The sequence below is a fragment of the Syngnathoides biaculeatus genome, chromosome 3 (genome assembly GCF_019802595.1).
Source record: "Syngnathoides biaculeatus isolate LvHL_M chromosome 3, ASM1980259v1, whole genome shotgun sequence".
NCBI classification, from domain to species: domain Eukaryota; kingdom Metazoa; phylum Chordata; class Actinopteri; order Syngnathiformes; family Syngnathidae; genus Syngnathoides; species Syngnathoides biaculeatus.
The window spans coordinates 15,924,345-15,951,334 of NC_084642.1; the positions used below are offsets into that span (position 1 = coordinate 15,924,345).

At 39.3% G+C, this 26,990-nt stretch overlaps 1 protein-coding gene across 1 annotated transcript; it reads right to left on the minus strand.

Moving 5' to 3' along the window:
• Nucleotides 1–1,958: 1,958 nt before the first annotated feature.
• On the minus strand, nucleotides 1,959–25,675 carry loxl1 (lysyl oxidase-like 1). The gene is made up of 7 exons (XM_061815221.1): nucleotides 24,450–25,675; nucleotides 18,660–18,768; nucleotides 16,880–17,017; nucleotides 10,234–10,390; nucleotides 8,646–8,741; nucleotides 8,436–8,551; nucleotides 1,959–6,014 (listed from the first exon to the last, which is right to left on the minus strand). The coding sequence occupies exons 1-7, from the start codon at nucleotides 25,465–25,467 to the stop codon at nucleotides 6,008–6,010; spliced, it is 1,641 nt and encodes a 546-aa protein (XP_061671205.1). The 5' UTR covers nucleotides 25,468–25,675; the 3' UTR covers nucleotides 1,959–6,007.
• Nucleotides 25,676–26,990: the final 1,315 nt, after the last annotated feature.

The window sequence follows — 26,990 nt, forward strand, 5'->3', positions numbered from 1 at the left end:
CCCCCCACCGTTTTGAAGCCTTGTCTTAAATTTTAAATTTAATTTTTTTTTTTTTTTTTAAATCATCAAATTTGTAAAGCTTTCTCACAACACTCTTCCGTGTGGTGTCATTTGTAAGACATTTATTTTTGCGGTACAGAGACTTTAAATATTTTTACATGACATTTATTGCAATGGGGCAAGTGATGCAGTGTGGCAAATTAAAACAAGCAAACTACACAAAAGTGCACTGGATGTTACTATTTGCATCCAATAAATAGTAAATTGCTGAACCCCCCCACCCCACCCACACACACACACACACACACCACACACACACACACAACACACACACACACAAAAAAAAAAAACCCAAAACTCTAGTGTGACAAACAATAACGTAGAATACAGTACAACAGTGAACACATTCTAGATTCCAGTCCATTGTGTACCCGGCCTCCTGCCTGGAGTCAGCTGGGTTCGGATCCAGCACACACACAACCTTAATGAGGATGAGCGGTATAATAAAAGGGATGAATAGAAGGAAGTTGTACTCTGCAAAAGTCCGAAAAAGATGAGAAGATGAGGCTGGGTACTACTGGAACAACAAAAACAAAAATAGTATTTAATTTAGGAAACACAAAACAATATTATGTCAAATAATATAGTTTTAAGTCAACAACAGAATAAAAATAGTAATAATAATAACTAGACTTTATACCGTTTTTATCGGCCTGATTGATCGGCTCCGAGAAAGACATTTACTCTGCGTCTCTGTCATGCACAGTATATCTGAATCCAATAAAGAGTTTATTTGAATATAGTAGTATTTGTTTTGTTTTCCGGGTCTTTTCCTTTTAATATGGTTTTGTGAAAGTCAGATACAATATAAGCTGACATGAAAAATGCTGTATTTTATTGAAGTCACTGGCAGTGCATTTTTTATCTACTTAATTAAGCATTCATTCAGGAATGCATGCATTATTAGTTATCTATGTAATATTAGGCATTCCCGTAAAAAATGGGGGAAACATTCTGTGACTTATTAAAGTTACATCCAGTGTTGCTGTCGTGGTAACTCATTTTTTTCATATATAATATATGATTGTTAAGTGCATTGTTTATGTAAATGTTATATCTTAGTCGTCTACTACACATTTTTCATTATTTTTATGTATTGATTCAGTGATTCATTTTTTTAAAATCTTTAATTGTACTTTGTAAAATACACCATTGTAATCAGTGACTTTGACAAGATATGTTACTCAAAGCTCATCGTTTCATGAAGTATATAATTATTAATTCTTTGAAAAATATGCACATTTTTCATACAGTTTTCATAGATGGTACATGTGGATTGCCATACAATATTGTAAGTCAATTGTAACTCATTGTTTAATTTATTTATACCCTCGTGAATTGCTTTTTACTTTTTATTTATTTATATTTTGCCTGCTTGTGGTTTTGATGTACTCGGTGTGACACATGAACACCAACACCACATGCTGTGCAATGTATATATTGTACAATATATGGAAGCATTTACAAGTTCTTTTCTTGGAAACATGATTATCATGAGCTGGGATATATATATATATATATATATATACATATATATATATATATAGATAGATAGAGAGAGAGAGAGAGTTTTAAAGTGCTAAATATTGCATGTGTGTTTAAAGGCCCAGTCAGAGTTTTTTTTTTTAATTCAAACCACTACCTGTAGCTTGTGTAAAGAGGAGAGTTCTAGTCTAGAAACCCGCGGAATTGTCTTGGAAAGCAGCCTGTGTGAAGTTATGACCGTTATTGTGGAGAATTGTCCTCTAAATGGGCACATCAGTGCAATCCAAAGATATTCACGATAAGACTTATTTTAAAAAACATGTCTCTATAAAGATTAAAATAGGCGGCTGTACCTAATGAAGTGTCCAGTGATCCGTTTGAGAAGTCGGTGGAGATGGCACACTGCACCACAATACTGATTTGTAGTATTTTATTCAACCCACAAGGTCACACACAAATTCTGATAACCCATAAAACACATGGACTGAACAAAAGCAATAGTTACAACTATTTCAAAACCTATCCATTGTTTAAAGTCAGTAATGCATCAGTGGAATATTTGCTTATACCTTCTTTAAAAAAAAAAAAAAAAAAAAAAAAAAGGAATCGATGACCATATGTGCCACCAGACCAGTGTTGGAAGTTGAACAAGACAGTGTAAACATACAGCTTACATACAATAATCATGAGCCTTGTTTAGAAGTGAGCACCTTAAGGTTGAGCTTCTTTTTAAAACATTGGAATATGCATGCCAGGCCAGTAGTTGATAATGGTAAGGAATTGTACCCTACTCAGAAAACCTGATATTCGGCTTTGGGGTGAAACTTCACAATAAACCTAAAATGCATTCTTACTTTTGCAGTTAACTTAATATGACTTTAATATGATCGTTAACAAGGAGCTGAACGGCAAAATGCAGGTTGCAACAAACATGCAGAGACTGGAGGACTCACAGAAAGGTTAAAAAAAAGTCATGGCTAACCTTGAAAATATTTTGGTCAACTCATGGCTCAAACACCTGATCTGAATGTTGCTATTTAGCTCCTAGAGAGCAGCAAATTGTGCAAAAAGTACTGAAATATTGAACAGTTGTACACGTGCATTCATAAGATTAGCAAAACTCCAATTAAATTCAACTGCAAAAGGTATTGTATATTTTAGGCTCATCCCGAAATTTCACCCCAAAGCCAAAAATCTCTTAACGTTTTGTGAGTTGTGTACTTTCTCATCTAAAGGTATCATTTAAAACCCCCATCGCTGTAGTATATGTGGTTGTGATGGCTGAAACCACGGTATGCAAGTATGGCTTATATACGACGAGATTATGAGATGATAATGTGATACATCTGAGATTTACCATATTTTCTCAATGCAGTCAAACAAAGAGCAAGGCAGGCTAATATGTCGCGTGACTAATCAATTCCTTTCATTGTCAGAAAAGTTCCAGGACTGATTTCACGAAAGATATAAATCTCAAACACAAATCATGAAGAGAAGAGAAACCATTTTCCATGCTAGCTCAATCTCCCTACTCACCGGACGTGGTTCTGTATGGATCTTAAAGGGGTCATCAATGTGACAAGTTTCAAAGACGTGAATGACCTTGTGGCTGTGGAGAATCTTGGAAGAATCCTTCCAACAGGGCATGAAGATGTGCAAGATAGGGCTGGCAAAGTGTGCGAGTCTTCAGGGCGATTACTTCAAAGGGAAAACTTGTAGTATTTTGTGAAACCAGTCCTGGAACCTTTTTGACACATCCCGCGCATGTGTGAACAATAGCGCCTACGAACGGGAATAATTACAGTATCTATTTGGGGAGAGGTGGTTATTTCTCCCGAGACTGAAGCAACCTTCAAAGAAATGAGGCGTCTACTAAACGTAGAGACCATTATTTGTGGAGATACGGCATTCTGTGGGAACAATAGCGTCTATGAACTGAAGTTGTTCCTGTCCCTATTTTGGGAGCAATTGGTGCAGTGTCAATTAGTCAAGGCAACTCCTTGAGGAAATTTGGTAATATATAGAAGGGGTGGGGGAGAGAATTTAGTTAGCCACTAATTTTGCAATTTCTCCCACTCAAAATGAAGTGTGGCCTGTAATTTTCAACATGGATCTACTTCATCTATGTGACAAAATCCAGAAAGGCAAATTGTCAGATTTTAAAAGATGTTATTTGCAAATTATGGTGGAAAATAAGTATTTGGTAAATAACATAAATTCGTCGCAATGCTTTATTTAACCTCTGTTGGCAATGACAGAAAAAAGTTTTTCTGTTAGCCTTGACAAGATTTTCACACACTGTTGCTGGTATTTTGGCCCATCCCTCCATGTGGATTTCCTTTAGAGCAGTGATGTTTTGGATCTGTCACTAGGCAACAGACTTCCAACTCCCTCTAAAGATTTTCCATGGATTGAGATCTGGAGACTGGCTAGATCACTTCAGAACCTTGAAATGCTTTTTGCAAAGCTACTCCGTCGTTGCCTGGGCGATGTGTTTGGGATCATCCTCACTCTGAAAGAACCAGCCACGTTTCATCTCCATTGTCCTTGCTGATGGAAGGAGGTTTTCACTCATATTCTCACGATACATGACAACATTCATTCTTTCCTTTACACGGATTAGTTGTCCTGGTCGCTTTACAGAAAAACAGGCCCAAAGCATGATGTTCATCTTCACATGCTTCACAGTAGGTTTTGGTGTTCTTTGGATACAACTCAGCATTCTTTCTCCTCCAAGCATAACAACTTGAGTTTTTACCAAATAGTTCGATTGTTGTTTCAGCTGACCGTATGACATTCTTCCAGTCCTCTTCTGGATCATCCAAATGCACTCCAACAAACATCAGACAGGCCTGAACATGTACTGGTTTAAGCAGGGGGACACGTCTGGCAGTGCAGGATTTGAGTCCCTGGGGTTGTACTGTAACGGTGTCCTGATGGTAGCCTTTGTTAATTTGGTCCCAGCTTTTTGCAGGTCATTCACTAAGTCGTTCTGTATGGTTCTGGGATTTTTGCTCACGGTTCTTCTAATCTTTTTGATCCCACTAAATGGGATCTTGTGTGGAACGCAGACCGAGGGAGATTATCAGTGGTCTTGTATGTCTTCCATTTTCTAATAATTGCTCCCACTGTTGATTTCTTCAAAACAAGACATTCATCTAGTGCAAATTTGAGCTTCCCAGCCTGGTGCAGGTCGACGATTTTGTTTCTGGTGCCGACAGCTTTTTGGTCTTGGCCATAGTGGAGTTTAGAGTTTGACTGTGTCTGGTTATGTTTGTGTCTTTTATAATAATAGCCAGTCCAAGCAGGTGCCATTAACTGAGGTAATAGGTGGAGGGCTAATTCTAACCCTCTTAAAGAAGAAGTTACAGAAATTTTGTTTGAAGGTGAGAAAAATGCTTATTTTCCACCATAATTTGCCATAGTCTTTCAAAAGCTGATGTATACCTAGGCTTGTTATTTTTATCATTTCTCAAGTTTTTAAGTCGGGGAACGTCCACATTTGGTGGCTGACTAAATTCTTGTTTTGCCCCACGGGATGTGCTTTTAGACCATATCATTGATGAATGGAGGCAATTACATTTTCTGCCCCTAAGAGAGGGCATCTATTTAAGGATTTATGACAAGTTGGAAACAACAAATTGGCATGACTTTTTCAGGGTAAAAATAAGTACCGTCAACACATTAGACAAGATGAGCACCACACATTCACTCAGTCTAGCCTGACCCATTGTAACCACAACCCAAAAAACAGACAATTTCAGAGACCCAATTTCATTATTCCTTATTTTCCATCATTTTCACCATTATAATCATTTTTTTTTAATTCCAAGTTGAAATGGAAACTCTGCAGGCAGTCTGACCTGATGGCACACAATTATTAAAATCGATAAAACAAGATTCCACAGCGTCTGGAAGCAAAATGCTAGGATGATAATAGTATGATGAGTCTGCTGGGACGTTGAAGTTGACTCGTAATAACAGCGAACAAAAATTCATTATAAAATATGATCACTTAAAACAGGAGTGGGGGGCATCTGAGGACCATATTAAATGCAGGTAAAAATCTTGTAAATCAAATTTTTTTTTTCATTTTTTTGTTTACATATTGTGCATTTGTTGTCATTTCATTTGCCCTACTAGATGTTATTTGCATTTAGAATTTGGATGCCATTTCGGATCAAATGCTCTTGGGTCGGGATGGAAAGGGCATATATGGTCCACGGATTATAGGTTGCCCACCCCTGTCTAAGAATAACAAACACAAACCAATTGAATCAGTGCCAAAAGTGGGTCCCACTTCATCGCAATATGGGGTCCCCCAAATCTGAGACAGCGCAAATGAAATTAAAACAGCAAAGACAAACAAACAACTACAGCGAGCCGACAAGTTCCATTCACATTCCGATGGAAGAGGAGTCTGGGTCACTCTTGTGTGGTGGTTTGGGCTTCCAGTGCCTGATCAAGACCTGCAATGGAGAGCAGGGTATTATATTTGTGTGGAGGACATCTTTCAGCATTTTATGTTTGGGGAGAAAAAATTGATGAACAGGACATGGAATGAAAGAATAGAATGACACGGAACAAAAATGTGTAGGGCAAACGCATTTCACTTTTTGTCTGCTCCGTAGAACCTGAAATCGAAATATTTTGCTGGGAACTCTCTTAAAAGATTGCTTTAATCAATTGCAGAGACTGTTTACTGTTTTGGTTATCAACATAATTCAAATGGGGTTAGTTGTTAATGCTTTAATGGTCATATGTCAACTATGTATACATATACAGTGAAACCAGGGCTCTACTTGAGGTAGGTGTACTGTATAATTTATTAGCCTGACTATACCTGAATACATTTTTGGATTCTACTTCATAGCTTTTATATTAAGAAAACAGGGTCATATCAGTTTTCTTTCTGGAGCAAAAGGATGGGTTCATTTGAAACCAGAAGAAAATCGCCTCAAATAATGCAGTAGATTGTGACAGAGAATGGACTGTATACAGTTTCCAGATGCTTCTCTTTTACTGTTTATTCTATGTTCTCATGTTTGTTTGTTTTTAAGTCATTGGTGAGATATGTCGGCCTTGACATTACCCCCCTCTAACCTGCCAAAGGCGGGTGAATTACAGCAGTGGCGGGAAGCTACGCCACTCCGGTTACTCACCCCCCGCATTGACAAATGTGTTTCGATCGGGAAAAAGTTCGATCAGCCCCCTGACATCCATCGACAAATTTTATTTCATTTGGAAAAAACCTGCATACTATATTAAATTGTGGATGGTGCAAATAGCGACTGATGAGCACTGGAGATATGTTGTCTTCCCAGTGTAATGTCACGCTATTTAAAGAGAACTAAACTATTCTCATTTTGCTTTTACAATCCTTCATGAAAATGGAAGCCAGATTCACATTTATCGATTGGAATGGTACCTTGGCATACTCCAGTGATCTCACCTTTACAGCTAGAAACACCAGTAAACAGCAACGCATGGCAAAAGTGAATAGCCCAGTTGTTCTCTAGTTTACTTCCAGTCCTTTCTGTCGCAGTATTGAGAATTGACAAGTTAAAAAAATTGAGCTGGAGATTTGTGTCTTGCAAATATTGGATGAATACAAACAGTACAGTCTAAAATCAACAGATTTTTAATAATTTGACATATTATTCTATGACAATTTAGGTAAAAAGTTTGGGATTTTGAATAGACATGTAATGTAAGCAATGCGATGAAATTTTTTTGTTCCCATATGGAACATAAAGGACAACAGGTTCAGCTGACTCACACTCTTGCCACACATCTGCTCCGTAAACAAATATAGTGCAAGTCAGCCTCTCGCCAGTGGACATCAATACGAGTGACAAGCTTTTGGCAGTACGTCGAACTTTAGTCATTCAAAATGGCATGATGGGAAAGTGACTAATGAATTTGAATGCATTTTTCCATTTACAATGAGGATATTTTTTGATGGGTAATTTGTAACATGACTATTCATGATGTGAATGAATGTAGACATGATGATGACTGTAGAGATGAGCTCAACTTAAATGAATGCTTTTGCATAAACATACTGTCTCCTTTCTTAATAAATGGAGGTCAGGCTCTACACATCTGCTTCTGTCACTTTTGACTAATTTCCGTACAAAGTGAGGCATGACTTCCACTTTGCTTTCATCAAAGATAGGAAACGCTTTTGCGAGCATACTTCAAACTACTCAGTCTTCCGTGCTGCTAATTGAGCTCGGGAAAAGTTCATCACCCCTGCATCTTTTGTTCGGGGAGGGGGTGGGGGTGGGGAATGCGAAAAGTTGCAGAGCCCATTAATCTTAATTGAAGAATGAGAACATAATTTGTTAAATCATCAAATAGTTTGGCCGGGGAAGCCATTAAGCCCACTAATAACTCATAAGTGATTCGATACACTTTAATGCTCTCCACAGAGCCATCATAAAAAGTTGCTGTTTCTATAGTGTGCTCCAGTGGATGGTGACATGACATGAAAGCTAATTTACAGTCCTCACATATTGGACAATGCGTTAGGTACACCTGGACAATCTGTGAAGCTCAAAAGAAAGTCCATAAATGGATTGTCCCTCTTCTTGTACTTATTTCTGTGTTGTTATTCCGAGCCCAAACACCATAACTCCCTGAAGGTATTGCGGTCATGTTCATGAACATTTACATCACCAAAAATGGCAATTTTCATTTGAAAATTCATCCCTTCAATCCATTCAATTTTCAAACATGACATTTGACATTTGAATCGTCTTGACAATTTGGTCTGAAGAGACAATTTTAGGGTCATTTTGGCTATTTCCAGAGAGTTATCAAAGACAAACCTGTCCTACAGATTTTTTGAATTGCTAACAGTTACTGCACTGATCATCTTGACTTACTGTGCGAGCTGGCATTTGGTTGTCGTAACAAAGCGTCCTGTGTAATGGATGTTACACCGAACCACATTGTTGGTAAAATCTGATTCCATCACCAGAAATTTGGGGTTGACTTTGAGCTGAAAACAAAAAGAGAAATGAGAATTACAGTAAGTCTCTATGCTAATATTGTCAGACAAAAAATAACCCAAGAGAGTCACACTCAGTTTTTACCTTTAATATGTAGTTTCCAGGCTGGATGTCTGTGATGTCAATCCATTGACAATCAATATCGGCGTTGTAGGTATCATAGCAGCCTGGGCTCAGACCCTGACCAAACAGATCATATGGATTGTCTCATGACATCCAGGTTTTACATTTTCTTGCTAAGTTACACCTAAATTTTCACAGTACATGCGCTATACAGTTATAATATTCAAATAAATTGTAATATTTCATCATAAAACTTAAATTATGAGCAAATGTGGTAAATTTAACAGCTAAGAGAAAAATATTTTTTCGCGCTTATGATTTTGTTCATAACCCCATTTATAAATCAATAACTATACATTATTAAAGGAAAAAGAAGTAATATTTTTTTACTTGGGGAAAAAAGCAACTTAAAAAAGTAACATTTTTCATTCTCAACTTATTATTATTACTATAGGTTTTTAGGGTTCTTTTATGACGCAAATATTTTGATTCCCATCACAATTTGTTGATGGTCATGCCTTACACCAGGGGTCACCAACGTGGTGCCCGCGGGCGAATGGTAGCCTGCGAGGACCATATAAGACGCCTGCGAGGCATGTTCTAAAAATACCATAGGCCACAAATTGTTGCTATTATTTGTGCTTTAAATTCTGAATCTGACTTGCTTACGTGAATTAAAATGTTAAAATACATGTAATGTCATTTACTACATTAAATTAAAACCAAAATATTTTATGTACATGTAATGAACTGAGACTGAAATTTGCCGCAAACAGGTCACGTAGCCCTTCATACGATCGGTGCTCACGAAGTAGCCCTCAGCCTCAAAAAGGTTGCTGAGCCCTGCCTTGCACTGTTAAACATTTCTGTAAATTCTAAACTAATTTACCACATACCATACAGTAAAATTCTTTAAAGTGAGTACAGTTAATCAAGGTACTGTCCTGTGCATCATGGGATTTTGGTTGACGTCACACATTATAAAAGGGTTTCTAGGACCTTAAAAAAATAGCTTGAAAAAGTGGCACAAGAATTCACTGTGACAACACAATAAATTAGTGGACGTGCCAAATGTTAGTGAAGTTTGTAACCTCGCTCCTTCTTTGCTTATGAATGACTGAGCAATTCAGGGAAGCTCCTTTTATACCCATCTGTGTACCCACCTGATCCCTATTAGCTTGTTCCCCTGTGGGATGTTCCAAACATGTTAGCATTCCTCAACTTTCCCAGTCTTTCATGGCTCCTGTTCCAGCTTTTTTTTAAAGTGTTGCAGCCATAAAATTTGTAAAATAAGTTAAAGATAAATTCCTAAAAACAAAAAAGTTGATCAGTTTGAACATTAAATGTCTTTGTAGTCTATTATATGAAATAGGTTGAATGTGATTTCCAAATCATTCTATTTAACACAATGTCCCAACATCATTGGAATTGGGGCTTTAGTGTTGATGCTCGTGTTGTGACTGACCACCGACCAAATGGTATCTTAGTCTAGGTTTTGAGTGCTTTGGCATCTTTCACTTGTTAAAACCTGTTTTAAGGACGCATCAGTTATTTGCAATTGACTATATACTGTATTTAAACAGTAATTTATGGTGAAGTGGTGCATTACCTGAGTATGTGAGGTGCACGCATAACGCTTTAGGTGTCCAAAGTCGCACGTTGTGTCCTCTAGACAGAAACTGGCCTTGTGTCCTTCAGCTACTTTGCGACCCGAGCTGACCTCCAACAGGTCATAGTGGCTGAACTCATCCATGCTGTGATAGTGCCTGCCAATAACGAGAAAAAGAGCCTTCGCTTAGCAAGGGTGCAAACAAGGATTCCGCTCATTTGGGGCGAAATGCTAAGCTGTTTTTGTTAGTATTGTGAACTCGTTGTTTGTGTGTGTAATGCCTTTCCATGACGTTCACACATTTACAAGATTGTTCACAGCCAAGGGACGTTAATTAGTAACATAGCAACACATTACACATTTTGCAAATGTAAATAAGCATGTATCTGAAACACAAGACTTGCATTATACGTGGGCTTGTGTTTCTCCGTGGGGTTATGTATTTTTGTACAGGCTGTTTATTTGTGTTCATTTACACAGCTTCAGCAGATTAGGAGATCTGAATCATTGAGACCTACAGACAATTTAGCCTTGTTGTGTTATTTCAGAATGTGAGAGAAAGCCAGGGTACTTGGAGTAAACCCATGCAAGCTCAGGAGAAAACATGCAAACTTCACAGAGGAAGGCGAGAGTTGAACCCAGATCTTCTGAACTGTGAGGCACATGCATTAACTACTATTTCACTACGCTGCCTTCAAGTTGATTGGTTCCGTTTAATAATCCCTGTTGAAACTTAATGAGATTTCAGAGGTCAATAGAAACGTTCTCAAGTGACATTTGTGTGAGTTAAATAGTCTCATTATACTTCTATATACAGCACATGGTGGAATATAATGCACAATATATTTCATTAAGCATCACGTAATAACATGAATGTTTATTTTCATGTGGAATAATTATTCCACATGGAACAGTGAGGTTTCGTGAAGTCACATTAACTGAGTGCATAAATATTGCTTTATTATGATGTTTGCATGCTCTCACAACATTTTACTGAAACAGTGAGGCAGAGTCAACGGGGTGACGGTTACTGCGCTTTTTCAATGGTGACCGTTTACTTCCTCACGTGTTACAAACATGTCTCTGATCAAAGCATTGCATGAAATTCAAATGCATGCCTTGCAGTATTTCATTTTTGGAAACCCCATGTGCAAGAGTGTCATTAAACAAAAGTGTGCGGGCATGCATGAAAATTGTGAAAACATGGAAGTGGGAAAGTAGAACTTTGTCTAAAGGTGGTACCCTTTGGATTCCTGAAACCATCTACTGACTATATATACTGTATAAGCTCTGCAGGCTGTGATGTTGGAAGGAAACAATGTAGATAGCGGGTCATCGTCGTACACAGAGGTTTCAAATCCTCATTGTGAGTCTTGGCAACTCACAGCTCTTAGGTTGCTTTGACTAATTTCTTTCTTCCCAGTTGCCTGCCAATCCACATAACGTAGGCAGGACATGAAGACATACTACACGTACCAGCTGCCATGAACTGTAAATGTCACATAGCCACGGGACACAAGATCCTCGGTGGAACAGAATTACGTTCAAACCAAACTGCAGGAAATGCTATTTTAGCTCATGGGCTCCCCCTACCATAACAAAACCTAATAGCAGTGATAGATTGAAAGAGAAAGAGATTATATGGAAAGTAATTGACATTTTACATCCCTTGCAAAAAGTACTGGAACAGGGAGGCTAAATCCTTAATTTTTGCTGTTGATGTAAAATATTTGGGTCCTCCCTGCCTCCATTCCTGGAAATAAATGGGCAGTTGTTTATTTCACATTTATCATTTGATGTCTAATCCAAATGTTTTCAGTATCCAGCAACAGTAAAGGAATCAGCCTCACTGTTCCAATACTTTTGGAGAAGGGTGTAACTGCTGACTAGTGCTTACACGAGATGAGACTTGTCCTGGCTGGTCCACTAATATAAAGCACTAAAAGTAGGGCATCTAGATTGCCATGACAACTGTAGAAATACCAGTCTACTGATTCGAAAACAATGTAGTCGTCAAATTACTTTTAAGCCACTTTTAATGTGATAATGTTTTATTGCTGCTTTAACTTCAGGTTTTGAAGGAACTACTCCAACCATTCAGAGATATTTGAGCCACACTCAACTGATGGTTGGTCCATCAATAACTAGGGCATCTGGAGTTACTTTAACTTGAAATGTAGGCATCAATTAGAGGGTTAGTTAATTATATGCAATACAGAGCAGGTTGTGTTACCGTTTTGAAGTTATTTCAAACCTTCCCCGATTGATTTGCATGTAAATCGTTCCACGTGAGTTGTGTCCTGGGTGGTCCAAAAACAATATAAATCATTAAAAATGCAGGACATCCACGTGAGTTGTGTCCTGGGTGGTCCAAAAACAATATAAATCATTAAAAATGCAGGACATCAACGTGGTTGCACAGTGGTGGTTTTTCTCCGGGTATTCCAGTTTGCTCCCACATCCTCAAAACATGTATAGTAAGTTCATTGAAAACTCTAAATCGCCCATAAATGTGACTGTGTGTGCACGTGTGCTTGTGTGTTAGGTTGTTTCTTTCCATGTGCCCTGCGATTGGCTGGCGACCAGCTCTGGGTGTTCCCACTACTCTGACCCAGCACACACGTAACCCTCGTGAAGATTGACATTTAGTAAAATGGATGGACATCGATGGTCACCGTAGAAACTGTAGAAATGCTACTGACCTTATTCCAACTCAGTGTGGTCTTTTAACCTGTTATTTATAATGGGATCTACGTGTGTTTTTCTGTTTGAATTTAAAAGGAAGCAATTTAACATTATTTATATATATATATACTGAGCTGAATTGAAACCCCTATCTGATTAATTACGTGAGATGTTCAGAGTGGAACTCCTACTAACATCACATAAGATGTGTCCTCACTTGACCATCAATATTATAAATCACTAAAACTAGGATACCTTGGGATTGCTTTAACTTGAAATGAAATAAAATCAACATCAATTACATTTAATCCAGAATATGTTTCATAACCCTTTAGAAATACCTGAAACTTTCAAAGATTATGACTCGTACGTGTCTAGTGCCAACACAACATGAAATGTGCCATCGCTGCACCACCAATATTGTAAAGTATTTAGAGTTAGGAGACATGGGGTCGCCTTGACAACTACAAAAATGCTAGTCTCCTTATTACAACCCAGTGCACTCATCAAATGACTAAAGGTGCCATTTTGTTTTATTGTTTCTTTCACCTGAAAAGACGCAATTCGGAATCAATCATGTGTAATACCAAGCCAATGTATTTTCCCTTTTTGAGTAACTAACTCCAATGCAGTTTAACATGACACTAGATGTGTTCTGATTGGACTATCAATATTACAAACAGCTAAAACTGGGAAATTTTGGTGTTGGGAAGCAAATTAACATAATTTACAAGTAGTACCGCGCACGACCAATCGTGTAATGCATTAAGAGCTAGAAGACGAACGATCGAGCAAAAATGATGGTTGACTTGCTCTGACACTGCGGGAGACAGCGAGATTTTCCAGATAAAAGCGGGCCCTCTACTGGTCGCTGGATGGGTTGGTAGGGGATTAGCTCATTGATTATCTTGTCTTAACTCTTGTAACATTACTTGTGGTCACATATTTGGCGTGTCTGACCGTTGTTCTGTTATGGTTCACCCCCATATTCCCCTTGTCCATTCTGTCCATCTGTCTATCCCCCAAAAGCTTTTTTTGTCTGGCTGAATTTTCATTAAACATGAGAATAATTAAAAACTGAATCGGACAGAAAAAAGATTTGGAGTAGCAATGACAATATTTTTCTCGTTATACAACCCAATAAAGTCTTCACTGATTTGAATGTTGCTTCTTGTTCTATTGTTGGTTTAATGCTAAAGATGCAGTTCAAAATCAGTTAAATGCAATACAGAGCAAGTTTTACAACTAGCATACTGCTGCTTTGTTGTAATAACTGCAGGCTTCCCAATATGTTCTGTGTTCTCCTGTGTCCATCAATAAATAATGTCACTCACGAAAAGTTAGGACATATCGGGTTACCATGGAAACAATAGAGAAACTATTCTCCATATTACCTTGTAGATTTATCAAATGATTTTTAAGCTGCTATTTATTATTGGAGAACCTTATTGTGTTGTTTATCCCTACGTTTGTTCGTGTTTTAAGGTGAAAGGAAGGCATTCACCCACCACAAGACGGCATTTTCTCAGGCATACCATGTTGGGAAAAATGTGTGAGAATAAAGTTACCATCTGGAGTGGTTATTGAATAGAAATGTAGGCCAGCAGACTTTACAGTAAGAGCTTGTGAAAGAGATATCTTTCATAAGCTAACACTGTGCCCCACTAACCCATATTCCTGCTGTGGCACTCAAGCAGCTACGTGATCGTGTGTCATGGATTGACAGCAGACAAAATAAAAGGAATTTTTTCTTAAAATGGATTGATTTGTCAACACAGTCAGTGGAATGATTGCCTTGGCTTGCTGCCTCGTGGGAGCTGCCTCTGCTATGTGTCATTGCTGACTGACAAATACAAAAAAAAAAAAAAAAACAACAACAACACTGCCAATCTCCTATTGGTCACTTGCATTCCTTCTCCATGAGGATGGTTGGGCAGAGTCTTGGCAAGAGCGTAGATGTGGAATATAACGTCATAAAAACGAGAGCAATAACACCCCCTCAACTTAATTCACACGGAATTCCTGAGTGACATTCAATTTGTTTCACCAGGGGCCTCGGCGAGCCAAGTCAAATATTTCCACTGAGGGAGCTCAGGACGCCAGAAACATGTCTTTATAGTACAAGGCGTACAGGAATCTGCCTTTGTGTTCTCATGTGGGATTTGTAAGGGACTCACCTAGATGGGGGTCCTGTCAAAACCAAGAATTCTATTGATGTGGAGCCAACTCCCAAATTGATGGAGGTAACCCGGGTAAAAGTTATGTCGCTGCTATAAGTGCCAGTGATAATACTAATTTTGTTGTTTATTTATTTGAATTACAGAGTGAGTTAGAGTAAAGAAGAATTTAGGTTATTGAGAAAAAACATTTCCTTTTGTTAGTTCACGTTTATGTAGCAAAACCTTGTTCCCCAATGTTGTTGGTGTCGGGACGCTTATTTTGGGGCACTTCCTGCACAAACAGTATTTCTGCGGCAAAGATTCGACGGGAGTTAGTTAGATAGAGAGAAGCAAGAAGAATAACTCCGTTTGGTCAGAAGGTCAATGAGTTCTTACGCCATCTTTGGCATATGTGGCATAAATTGGCATCAAGGCAGTAAAATATCTTGGCATGTCGGCATATAAGCTTGTTGATCTGCCTGTGTTGAAGGCCTGTGAAAAAGAGCAACATGTCTGGAGTGACTGAACTGGAGTCACAATCTACTTGAACAGAATGCTAAGTTATAAGGAGTATTTAAGGTATATATATGACCTGATATAACCAAGTAGTCTCGTACAGTGTTCCTTGAGTTTTTTTTTTTTTTTATAATGCTAGCTGTTCTTAGGTCATTCCCAGTGGAAGTTTACTGTCAAACTAAACTTGAATCAAAAAGAATTGCACGTGTACTTAAAAGAATAACTTTCCTTGACGTCTGCTAGTTGAATGATAACTCATATTAGGATACTCCAAATGGACTGAGTAGCATCTACAGTTGAAGTCAGAAGTTTACCTGCACTGCGCAAAAGCAAATTTATTTTTTTTGTCTCAGGCTGAAGTCAAATAAGACTAAACCTCACCTGTTTCAGGTCATTCAGGATCACCAAAATCGCTGCACTACGGTATTATACTTCTCTTTGGTGGCCAATTCATGCATACCTTTTTTTCAAGGCATTGGGTGCAACTTTCCAGAATTGTTGAGCCGTGAAAACGAAAACGTTACTTAGGTTTCACCCATTCAGATGACAATGTTGTTGTACCTTAATAGTGAATACAGAGGAGAAAGTGAAAGTGTTTAAATTGCCTATAAATAATAATTTATGATCATAATAGTACAGTGCTGCTCAAAATGTCAAGATTGGTGATCTCTCAAAGTAAGAACATTACTGGTGCTTTATTTAGCCTCTCCAGCAAATGGAATGATTTTTTTTTTTTAATGTTTAAGACAAAGCAACTCCTAGCAATCTTTAGAATGCTGTTTCTGGAGTAAATACGCTAAACGTTTGAGTGTTGTTTGCATTGTTGGACTGTCAAAGTAAAGACCCGATGCTTCATGTTCTGTGCTGTTTTTGGAGTAATTAAGGGATTGTTATATCTTCCTATCTAGCTAATATTTATTTTTGATTTAAGACAGATAACTAATGAATTAGCTTTTTGGGGATTGTTGTCACAATATTAGTACTTCAGATGCTCTTTGTCTTTCTGTATGAAAAGCATTTTATAGCAGAGCAGTCATTACATTGCAAAATTGCGTGATTGGCTGATGTATCATTTCCATCTGTTTTTGTGTTTTCTATTTTATAACTGATATGGAGCACTAGCTTTATCTCAATCTACATTACAGAATGCCAGATAATTTCATTGGTAGTGGAATAGAATCTTCAATTTCAGATACCGTAAACTATCCTTCTACAACTGCCAGATGAACATCAACACATACATTAAATAATGCTTATGCCAAACATATTTCCTGTGAAGTGCTTACTGATGGCAACTGTGCCACTCCCAGGTATGATGTGGCCTGTTCGGCATGAAGTCAGCAGTGCCCTTGTTCTTCACCCTCTGCGGGAAGCGCAGCAGCACTCGGACGTCATAGTCGTTGGTCTCTGGTGCGTATGCAGAGCTGAAGGATAAACAGGGGAAAAGTGGATGATTTCTACAACAAGACTTGGAAAGGTTCCCTAGCAGGATTGTAAATGGTTCATCCTGAAAATTACAACAATCTCATTGCGTGTTTAGAGGCAAGCCCTTGCAATGACAGGGATTCACGTTTGTGCGAAAAAAGACAAGCCGCGACCTCAACCATGGACGTTCCGACACATTCATCTTGCGACACTTGTTTCGCTGGGAGTGTATGGCAAATTATGGCAGCCCATCTGGCGGTGATTGCCGTAAACTCAGACAGGATATGAAAGGGCTTTGAGGGATGGCTGCGCGCTCGTCCTCTGTCTTCATCTCAATGGTTTCCTCAGAGGAGAGTCGGGCAAAAGGCTGAAACTCTGGGGTTCTCCACGCATACCATTGAATTAACAAAGAGGTTTGAAGCCCACAGAGTTGACCTTGATTTAGAACGTTCAAATTTGTCATTTTCTCTCTTGGACTTCATTTCTTAGTTCAGCGCCAGTCTGCTTTGGAAAAGATTACCACCCTGAGGGTGTATGAGATTCAATGTATTGGTGAAAATTTTGTGTGAATTATTTTAATAAAATAAAAAGGTTAAATTTAAGAATTTCCTCTTTAAATGGTAGCCTTCAGGAAATTACTGTAATTATTTTTATGTAAAAAGTGAGTTTTGGGGGATTGTGTTCCACCTTTAAACCCATATACTGTATTCTCACCAAAATTGACAAGCTTACAACAATGCACTAAAACGTGATGACAGTCTGGTAATAACACAAATGTGTTCGTTTTGAAATAAATACATTATAGTTAAATATACTCGTTTTGTCGATAAACTCAAACTTTTAACAAAAGTATACTTTGGTGAAAATGGGAAAACACACGAACTAATAACCTCTTTTTCATGGCTACTACATGTATGCTTCATTCACATTCGATGATTTACTGGAGAGGAAAAAACAACATGAAATAACTATGCACGGTAGTCTCATCCGTGTGCCCATTTTGGTATCTTTGAAACCTTGATTTCACTTGAAAAGGCCCTTTTTAGACAAAAAAGGGCAATTTATGTTCCATTTCGCCCATGAGTCTTTAAGATATTTTCATGCTTTCTGTTAAGATACCCGTCCAACCAATTTCGTCTCTCTCAAAATGCCTTTTCTTGTTTTAGGGTACGGTTTTTATTCAGTGTAAAAAAAAAAAAAAAAAAAAAAAAAGTTGGCCAATTAAGATTATTATCATTTTTAATCTTATTTTGGCTTTGCTATCTTGTTAAAGGTCATCCGTGTATTAAAAATAAATGTCAGCATGGAATATAAAGACCTTTGCACTCTCGAGGCTTTAGTCTTTAAGGACAAATGCCAGAAATTATTTAAACCTGTAGATCTTATGGCATCCCAAGAAATAAACCTGGTAAAAATCACATCTTGAATGGTGATGTAACAACTATTGTTTTCGTTTCTGTTGCTTTGCTCATACAAGAGGGAGGTCCGAGCTGACAAAGCCATCGAGGCAAGATCGATTGTTACGGATGAGAATTGTAATGTAATTGAATACACTGGCACCAAGACAAGCAGGAAAATGAAAATTCCATATTATTTTTTTTTTTTTTGGTACAATATCAACACAGAGGACATCAAGTTTACCTCGAGAGACATTTTTCCTCTGCAGCACAGCGCAACGAGTACATGCGGGCTCTCTGGATGTATGTAGAAGCCTGGACATAATTGGCATCTGGAACCAGGTCAGGCAAACCTGATCGATGAAGAAAAGATTAGAAATAAAGTTCATTATAAATTCAGTGACCACAACCATGAATCAATAATACCATGTAATAAATATAAATAGAAATGGCCGTAGATAACTACAATGGTCCCCACACGATGTTCGAGTTATCTCATTTATTTATATACAGTATGTAAGGTGCAGTTGTTTGACCTAGTGCCAAGGTAGAGAATTATTATTATTTGTTTTTGCACTTGCAACGGCAGACCAATGGTCGGCAATCAATGGGATGACGCACTGTAGCAGGGGTGCAAAATATTTAGCCTGAAGGGCAAAACTGCCCTCCTATGGGGGATAATCTGGCCCACAAGATTGATTTGAAAGTGAAAAAAATACAAAAGACATTGTAGTGTGGGGACTGAAGATGCCCCCCCCCCATTGATGATTAGAACAACAACAAAATAAATAAAAGGTATTTAATGAATTGATTTCTACAATGATTCAGAGGGTTTCATGCCTGTCGTTAAAATAGTTATGAAAGGAGTATGTTTGACATCCATCACACATCCGCAAAAAAGTCAAATTCACCAAAATCCTGTTAAACGAGCTGCACTAAAAGTTAGAAATGGTATCACCAGGTGTAAGTTTAAACTGACTTTGGCCACCAGATTGTCATGCCACCGGGCACATCTACAAGAGCACACGCTCACTTTGCCGAAACATCCAGCGTTGGACAGACTTGGTCTTCCAAATTGACCAACACGCAGTAAGACTTATGCTTGCTCGAAGATATATGCCATTTTTGGCACTCTGCCGCAGTTGCAACGTCTACGAAAACAAAGACCTCATTATGACCGGGGAAGTAGAATTACATGCAAAGTAAAAAACAAAACAAAACAAAAAAAAAAAAACTCTGTTCACTACTCTTGTATGCCACTCATCCATAAGATAACATTAGGATGGGGACAGTTTGTATTCTGGAACAAAGAAGTGCAAATTCATATTTGATCACAAAAGGAAAATGTTATTTTGAAATCCAAACGAATTCAACTTTGGCGCTTCAAATCTTTTGTCATTGAAGTTCTTACCCTATAAACTTGAATGATAGTTGATGTTAAAAAGCTAACGGTATTTCACAAATTGCCTGGCCGTTACTAAAAGTTGTATACTCTACTGGTGTCAGTTTGACACATGAATGAACATATCCAAATTCCATTATTTTTAACTGGAAAATTGTTTTGAAATCCGCTTAATCAGCCATCCAAACATAGGTTGTGATAAAAGATTGTGTTCAAATTTAGAGATTTCATTGAGGAAATCATCATATGTCAAGTCATCTGACAGGGATCAACTTTTCCAATCTTTCTGCAATCCAGCCCTTCCAGCCCCATCGTATATTTGCCATCAATTTTTAATTCCCTGGCATTTATGAAAGTGCTGATAGAGGACATGAGGGGGCAACAGCGACGGGGTCGACGGTTCAAGAATGGGTCGTGGTGCGCTGCGCCTTCGGCCTCTAATTACCGTGCATTCCAGATGATTATCACACTTTTTTTAATGAGATGCTCCATAGGCCTTTCCAGACCAGGGGTGAGTTTGGGGTGATTGAGCCAAAGGGTCGCATTTTCTATGCGTGTAAAATCCTCCCAAAAGAGAAAATAATGCACACACTCGGCCTGTAACTAAATGTAACTTATTATGAGTGCTTTATCCAGATGATGTTACGCTGCCTTGGTGAATGTGATGTGATGTTCCTCGACGCTCGTTTTCAATCTGATAAACTTGCCATTTGAAGTTAACCTTTAAGGAAGTATGTCTGCATAGATGAGTTCTTTTGGGGTTTGGTGGTGAAATTTTTCGTTGAAACATGCAAGGCAGTTTAAGGGAGGGCTTATTGCTATTCAGTGTGAGTTTGTCATAGTTTACTCAAGAGCGGTGGGAGAAGAATGAACGGGTCTGAGAAAAACAAAGGTAATCTCACAATGCTGCTGTCGTTTGTTTGTTTTGTTTTAAAGTAGGCCACTGACAAGTCTTTCTGAACGTTACAACAGCAAGTTTGGGTTGTTCGTTTCACTGACAAAAACTAAAGAAGAGAGAGACCGTCTCATGTATTTACTGAAATAAGCAGAGATGCCAAACCTGTTGTCACATAATCTGAGGAACATTATGGACATTTTGTCAGGAAACTGAACACATGCTGCCATCCATTCTAATTTGTAATGGTACCTGAATACAGGGCAAAATGTAAAATCCTTATTGCTGTCCCTTTGTTCTTATGTAAGTATCGTACTATACACTAGCCTAGCAATTAATCACATGTTAACAATCCTCTTTAATTATTTAATTATTTGATGTGTTACCTAATTATTATTTTTTTAGCAGTGTATAAAAACCAGACACTATTTTGACCAACTTGTCAAATGTTTTTTGTGCTTATTGGAACCAGGTAAGAAGTTTTGACACATTGTTTGCAGAGTGTTTAGCATGCAGGTGAATTTAAATAAGGGCTTAGGCTAACGCGCTTCTTATGCAAACATCCTTTCTCACCACTCACTCGCTGCATGAGGCCGATGTAGTAGGACAGGACACACTTTCTGGGGCAGCCCATGTAAACATTATAAGAGCCGTGTGAGACCACCACAGTTTTGCTTTTTCACTCTCTCTCTCTTCCACCCAAGAAAAGACTTTGTTCTCTGCTCCTGCTAATCTTTGGAAATGAGAAATTGGGTCTCTTTTATAGGGATGAAGTGTTTGGAGGGACCAAAGCTGATCGGCTCTCAGCATGTGACAATGCCACATATTACGCTCTAAGTGGGGCACGCTTTGGAGACCTTGCCAGCCATTTTATATACCGAAGAAGTTGTAAAAAGGACATGCAGGCCTGGCTTTAAGACACTTTTAAGCTAAAAACGGTGAGCCGACACATCTGAGTATTTCACATTTATTGAGGTCAAATTAAAGACGAACAAGTGACTCATAGTTTTATCACAGCTTTCATGACATACTGTGTCGCCTTGTAAACGATCTGATATAAAATCAGGTCCACCGTTTTAGGAGGTAGCGTACCAAGAGTGTGCATGTCAGCACTTCTGTCGTTTCCCATTTGTCTTCAAACACAATATCCAGACGTGATGTAAACTCCTAAGAGTTCACCTTTGTACTTTTTTGTAGTCAGGTTGATGTCCTTCTCTTTCCAGACATGGGTAAACTACAGCCCCTTAGCCTTTCCAATACGGGCCGCACTTATCCACTTAAAAAAAATCTAAATCATTCATCATTCATTCATCTTGTCCCTGCAATGCCAGCGTTTTCCCAATAGATGGCGCACTGAACATTGGTGGACCTTTGTTGGAGTGTAATGTACTCTTTATTTCACTCAATTTCTCGTTGCCGTTTGATCCATTCTGTAAAAACGGGTGGACCATAGAGAAGAAAAGTGGATAGTGAGTGCCGAGTATTTAATAGAGCGGACAAGAAATATTTTTTCACTGAAGTCCGATCAATGGATGTGTGTCTCATATGCCAAGAAGCCGCCGTCACTTTGCAATGATGCATGCAAATTATGCTAGCAAACAGTCACTGCAAGAATGGGCGGCTACTGCACAGAGGAGAGTATTTAGAGTTGATGGGGAAATCCGATGAATTTCCAGAGCTGAGTGACGTGAACTGGCTTTGTGATTTTGCGTTTGCTGTGGACATATTTTCACGTATGAATGAGCAGAATGTGAATGGACGGGGGAAAGATCAGTTTGTGTACATGTCAGGGCATTAAGAATCCAAGCTGATTTTATTCTCCAGACAAATGTCAAACAAATCTGTCGCTCATTTCCCTACACTAGCCAGGCAGAAAGAGGCCACCCGAAAGATGAAGAAATACTGCAAACACAAAGACTTCAGCCGTCGATTCATCAATTTTGATAAAATTGAGTCGGCACTTCAGCTGGTGTCTTGTTTGTTGTCACAAGACCCCGAATCAGCACTGCTGAAGCTGCAATTGAAAGATTTTCAACTATGTGGGGAAAGTTTCAAGGGGCCCACTTCCTGTTCCTACAAGACTGTGCATCAGGGGGTAAATAAAGGTTCATAAAGGCATAGATGTTAGAGTTTGATGTGGATGAACTTGAGTGCCTTGCACAATCCTGACTTCAACCCAGTAGAACACTTTTGGATGAAATACAGCAGAGACTGATAGCCGAGTGTTGTTGTCCAACATTAGTGTGACTTCACAAATGCGTTCCTTGAAATGGTAAAAAAAAGTCATGAACACACTCCTAAACCTTGTGGAAAGCATTGGTTTGCAATAAGGTGGAATGAAATTCTGTTATTTATTGCATTGCTAAACAGTAGTCCCAATTCAAAAGCATCAGTTTATACAAATATGAAAAATTTAGGGAATCCATACTGTGGATGACTGAATTGAGTTTTAGGGGAAACGAGCTACATGCCTCAAAGGTGTCATCACATTGCACATTTTATTCTTCACATTGTGGGCGAGTACAATCTTGGCTAATCCCAACCTCTGCAATCTCAACTGTAGCCATCATCTGCTCGCTATAAGGACCAGTGGCTCATTTGCATGAGACAGGAGTGGAAAGTGATAGCGTGAAAAGTTATGCTGAAATTCTTTATCCTGATGGTATTTCTATGAAAGCATGTTACAGAGATGTTATTAAGACATCTGGGAGCAATTTGAAATTGCAAAAAAATTCTGAATCAGTACTATAACAGCTTCATTGTGTTCTGTGAAGCAGCATAATTAAAAGCTTTAACTCCTCTGTCACTCCCATATCCGAGCAATCTGGGCCAGAGCTCACTCAGACATCTGCACTCATGATGTCATTTTGCGGCGTGAGCTTGTTGGGTGCTGAATGAATGAAGCTTATGCGAGGATGTAAGGGTAGACCAGAAGAACAAAAATATAAATGTGTTGCGTTACTTTCTGAACGTTAATAGGCTTCTGCGTTACAAACATTGGAAATCTCTCACCGTACATTATTCAAGGGGTTTGGTTGGAAAAAAGAAATTATATTAAGTACTACTTGTTTATTTGCAACAGAGGGTAAATTGACTTCTGCCTCTGAAGACTTGCAGGGACTTTCCATATCACCCTTCATTATGGGGAGTGGTCATTTGCTGTTTTAACCACCCCCTCTCAATGCAACAGACCACTCTCAATCTTTGTTTACTCTGTCCTGTCCCCAAGTGCAGGAGCGAGCCCCGCCTCTCATATGAGGTCACCATTGCCGTTACCAAACTGCACGTGAAGCATGCAGAACTCACCGCCCTCCCACCTCCACATGCAAACAGTGCTTCTTGTGTGCTGGGCTTTCTTAAGAAAAACAGTACAGCCAGAACAAGATGAATTCACATCCTGATTCCCTCATAGAAAAGTGAGCCTGTCTCTCACGGCAATTGCTTACGACATCTGATAAACATGCTTGAAAAGTATGATTGCATACTTAAGAGGGTGGGGACAGCGAGTGCTCAACTTTTGCATCATTCAAATTCCTGTAAGGAATCATGACGGGCAAAAATCCCCTCAGTGGCTGCAAGAGAAGTATTAGCCTGTCTGACTGAAATATTTAAAGAACTTAAGAGTCTTCTTCAAAGCCCTAAACCTCTTTGGAAAGCAAACTCCCCACGCAAAGGTTGTATATTTGTCTTTTTGACAAAATTACTCCATGTGCAATATAACAACAGCCATATTTTACCTCTTTGCTCTTGTTGGTATACGCTCCCGACATTGGTTTGCTCAATGGCGGCATTCGGAGAGTTTCTGCCAGGTGGCACAGGTTGCAGGAAGGGAGGTTGTGGTCTTGCAAACGGGGGGAACTGCTCATACTGAGGGCTCCGTACCGGCGCTTGACCAGCAGGTCCTGGCTGGTCCACTCTGCTGTCAGGGATGGAGGCGCCTGGATCCTCATTGTACAGACTGTGGGTGTATCTGCGGTCCAGACCATCTGAGAATGGTGGCTGGACAGGTTGGGTAGCTTGTTGGGGTGCCGCAGGGTTGGCCCCATAGCTGTAAGATTGGTAGAAATGGTAACCGTCATCTGTGAATTCAGGTTGTGAGCCAGGCAGAACCGGGGCAACACCGTATCCCCCTCCGGTGTAACCCTGGCTGCTGCCGTAGGGTCCACCAATAAAACCCCCTCTGGGAACTGGCTGAAAGGGTGGCTCATAGCTCCTGTATGGTCCCTCTGCATAACTTGGCTCAAAGGGCACCGGTTGATAGGCAGGCTGTTGAGGAACAGGATACTGAGGGTAGGACGGTATGTTGTAAGGTGATGAAGGGTAGGAAGATGAGGAGCCTGCAGATTGTCTGACCCGGGTGCCGGAGGAACCCTGGAAGGATGTGCCACCTGTGGAGCCTGATGTTTGTCTCCAGTTATCAGGCACCTGCCCAAAACCAAAAGGATGTCTGGCCTGCCCGCGAATTGTCTCAGAGGATCCCCTTGAGGGTGCCTGTCTCCGGACGTTTCCTCCTTGCAGTCTACGGGATGACTGAGGGCGAGTGTCAGCCACCACTATTCGGTGATCTCGGTCCTGGGCGTCAGTCCCGGCTGGAACGTATTCTGACCCACTGTTGAGCAGGCTGAACGTGTGACCATTGTTCTCCCACTGGATCACCTGCCGCCACGGTGTGGCTGAGCCTTCCCGCCTTGAGGTCTGACTCTGAGCCTGCCCCGATCCAGCCAGGACGAACACTAAACAAACAATGGGCAGCATTGTAACTTCCGATTTAAAACACCTGTAGCGTCGTCAAAAAAACATGAGTGTCCTGGTCCCTGGGGTTTGTCTGTCAGTGGAGTCGAAGTGATGCAGGGCTACTGGTCAGGCGCATCTGCAGGTCTTCTCTGAGAGGAAGCTGAAAGACGTGGTGGTCTGTCCAACGTCAGCCGTTCCTGCCTGCCTGCTGCACCGCTGCAAGTTTCTATTTGCCTGATTGCTTACAATGAGCTGTGAAAAAAATCTCAAAGGTTTTTTTTTCCCCGTCTCTTTTTTTTATGGAGAGGTCCCACATGGCCCTAGTGCTAGTGATGTTTCCTGGCCTGCAGCAGGCCAGCCCTCCATGAGGCCTCCAGAATCAACATTACCATCTGCAAAGGCATGTACTGTAAAATACACCTCATTTCTCATACCATCTTGGATTATTTTCTCATTGTGTAGCATAGACACACGTATACACATATGGGGGCAACAGGTGGTTGTATGACTGCTAAAACACTACTATTCCTTTACCTTTTAAACCCCCACTGCAATAATGATGAGCAGATGTGTGAGTCTTTAATTGGTAACAGCAAGCATTTTGTCATAGAGAGCATGGGTATACTTACACAATGAACACATGGTTGGAACACACTCATGGAAAGGAAACAAGTGGTTCCTAGCCTTTGTACATGTGCAATTCATGAAATTCTTAAATGCATAATTTACTTACAATGGGCTTTAAATTGCTATACCAAGTTACTTTTACGATATGACATATTTTGAAGCATCAGACTCAAATACAGTACATTTTTCCTTTGACTGAATCTGACCCATTACAAAAGAAAAGTACTTTACATGTGCAATTTGCATGTCTTTAATTGGGCATTCATTAAAAAACAGTATCTGGACACCAGAGACAATGACCCCAGTGCACACTTAAATCCACTGTATTGTACAGGTAAGTGATATGCAGGGTTGATGTAGAAAAATCACTGAATTAAATAGTATTAAAGTGTCTAACATTTACAACATAAAGTACAATTTTTTTTTTTTTTTTTTTACTTTTCTAGCACACCAGTTTTTAACTTGAATAGACTAAATGGGCTTTGTAGGAACAAAACCTCATACAATATTTTTTGGACTGGATATTAATGTTAGCTATGGCAATTGTACTTGTACAAGTGCAAAATATTTTTTGAGGTGGTGTGATTTTTTTTTTGTGTTGACGTTTTGAGGAGCACTTGTATGGAGTAATACAATGTTTTTACATCCTCACATTTAACATCTCTTTCACTCCATGCAATTGTAATTTTGTAAAATTATTAGAGATTCACCGATACTGGTATTTGTGTCAACGCTGTGCTTGTCCAACCCCAATTCCAATGAAGTTGGGACATTGTGTTAAACATAAAAACAGAATATAATTTGCAAATCATGTTCATCCATCCATCCATTTTCTGAGGCGCTTATCCTCACAAGGGTCAGGGGGTGCTGGAGCCAATCCCAGCTGTTATCGGACAGGAGGCAGGGTTCACCCTGAA

Excerpts from the sequence above, each read along its gene's own strand:
- loxl1 (XM_061815221.1), bottom strand. The coding sequence starts at position 25,467 with ATGCTGCCCATTGTTTGTTTAGTGTTCGTCCTGGCTGGATCGGGGCAG. Across the intron at positions 17,018-18,659 it reads GAGGAAAAATGTCTCTCGAG|CTCTGCATACGCACCAGAGA; the intron begins GTAAACTTGATG and ends TTTATCCTTCAG. Across the intron at positions 10,391-16,879 it reads GAGTGGCACAGTTGCCATCA|GCACTATCACAGCATGGATG; the intron begins GTAAGCACTTCA and ends CGTTATTGGCAG.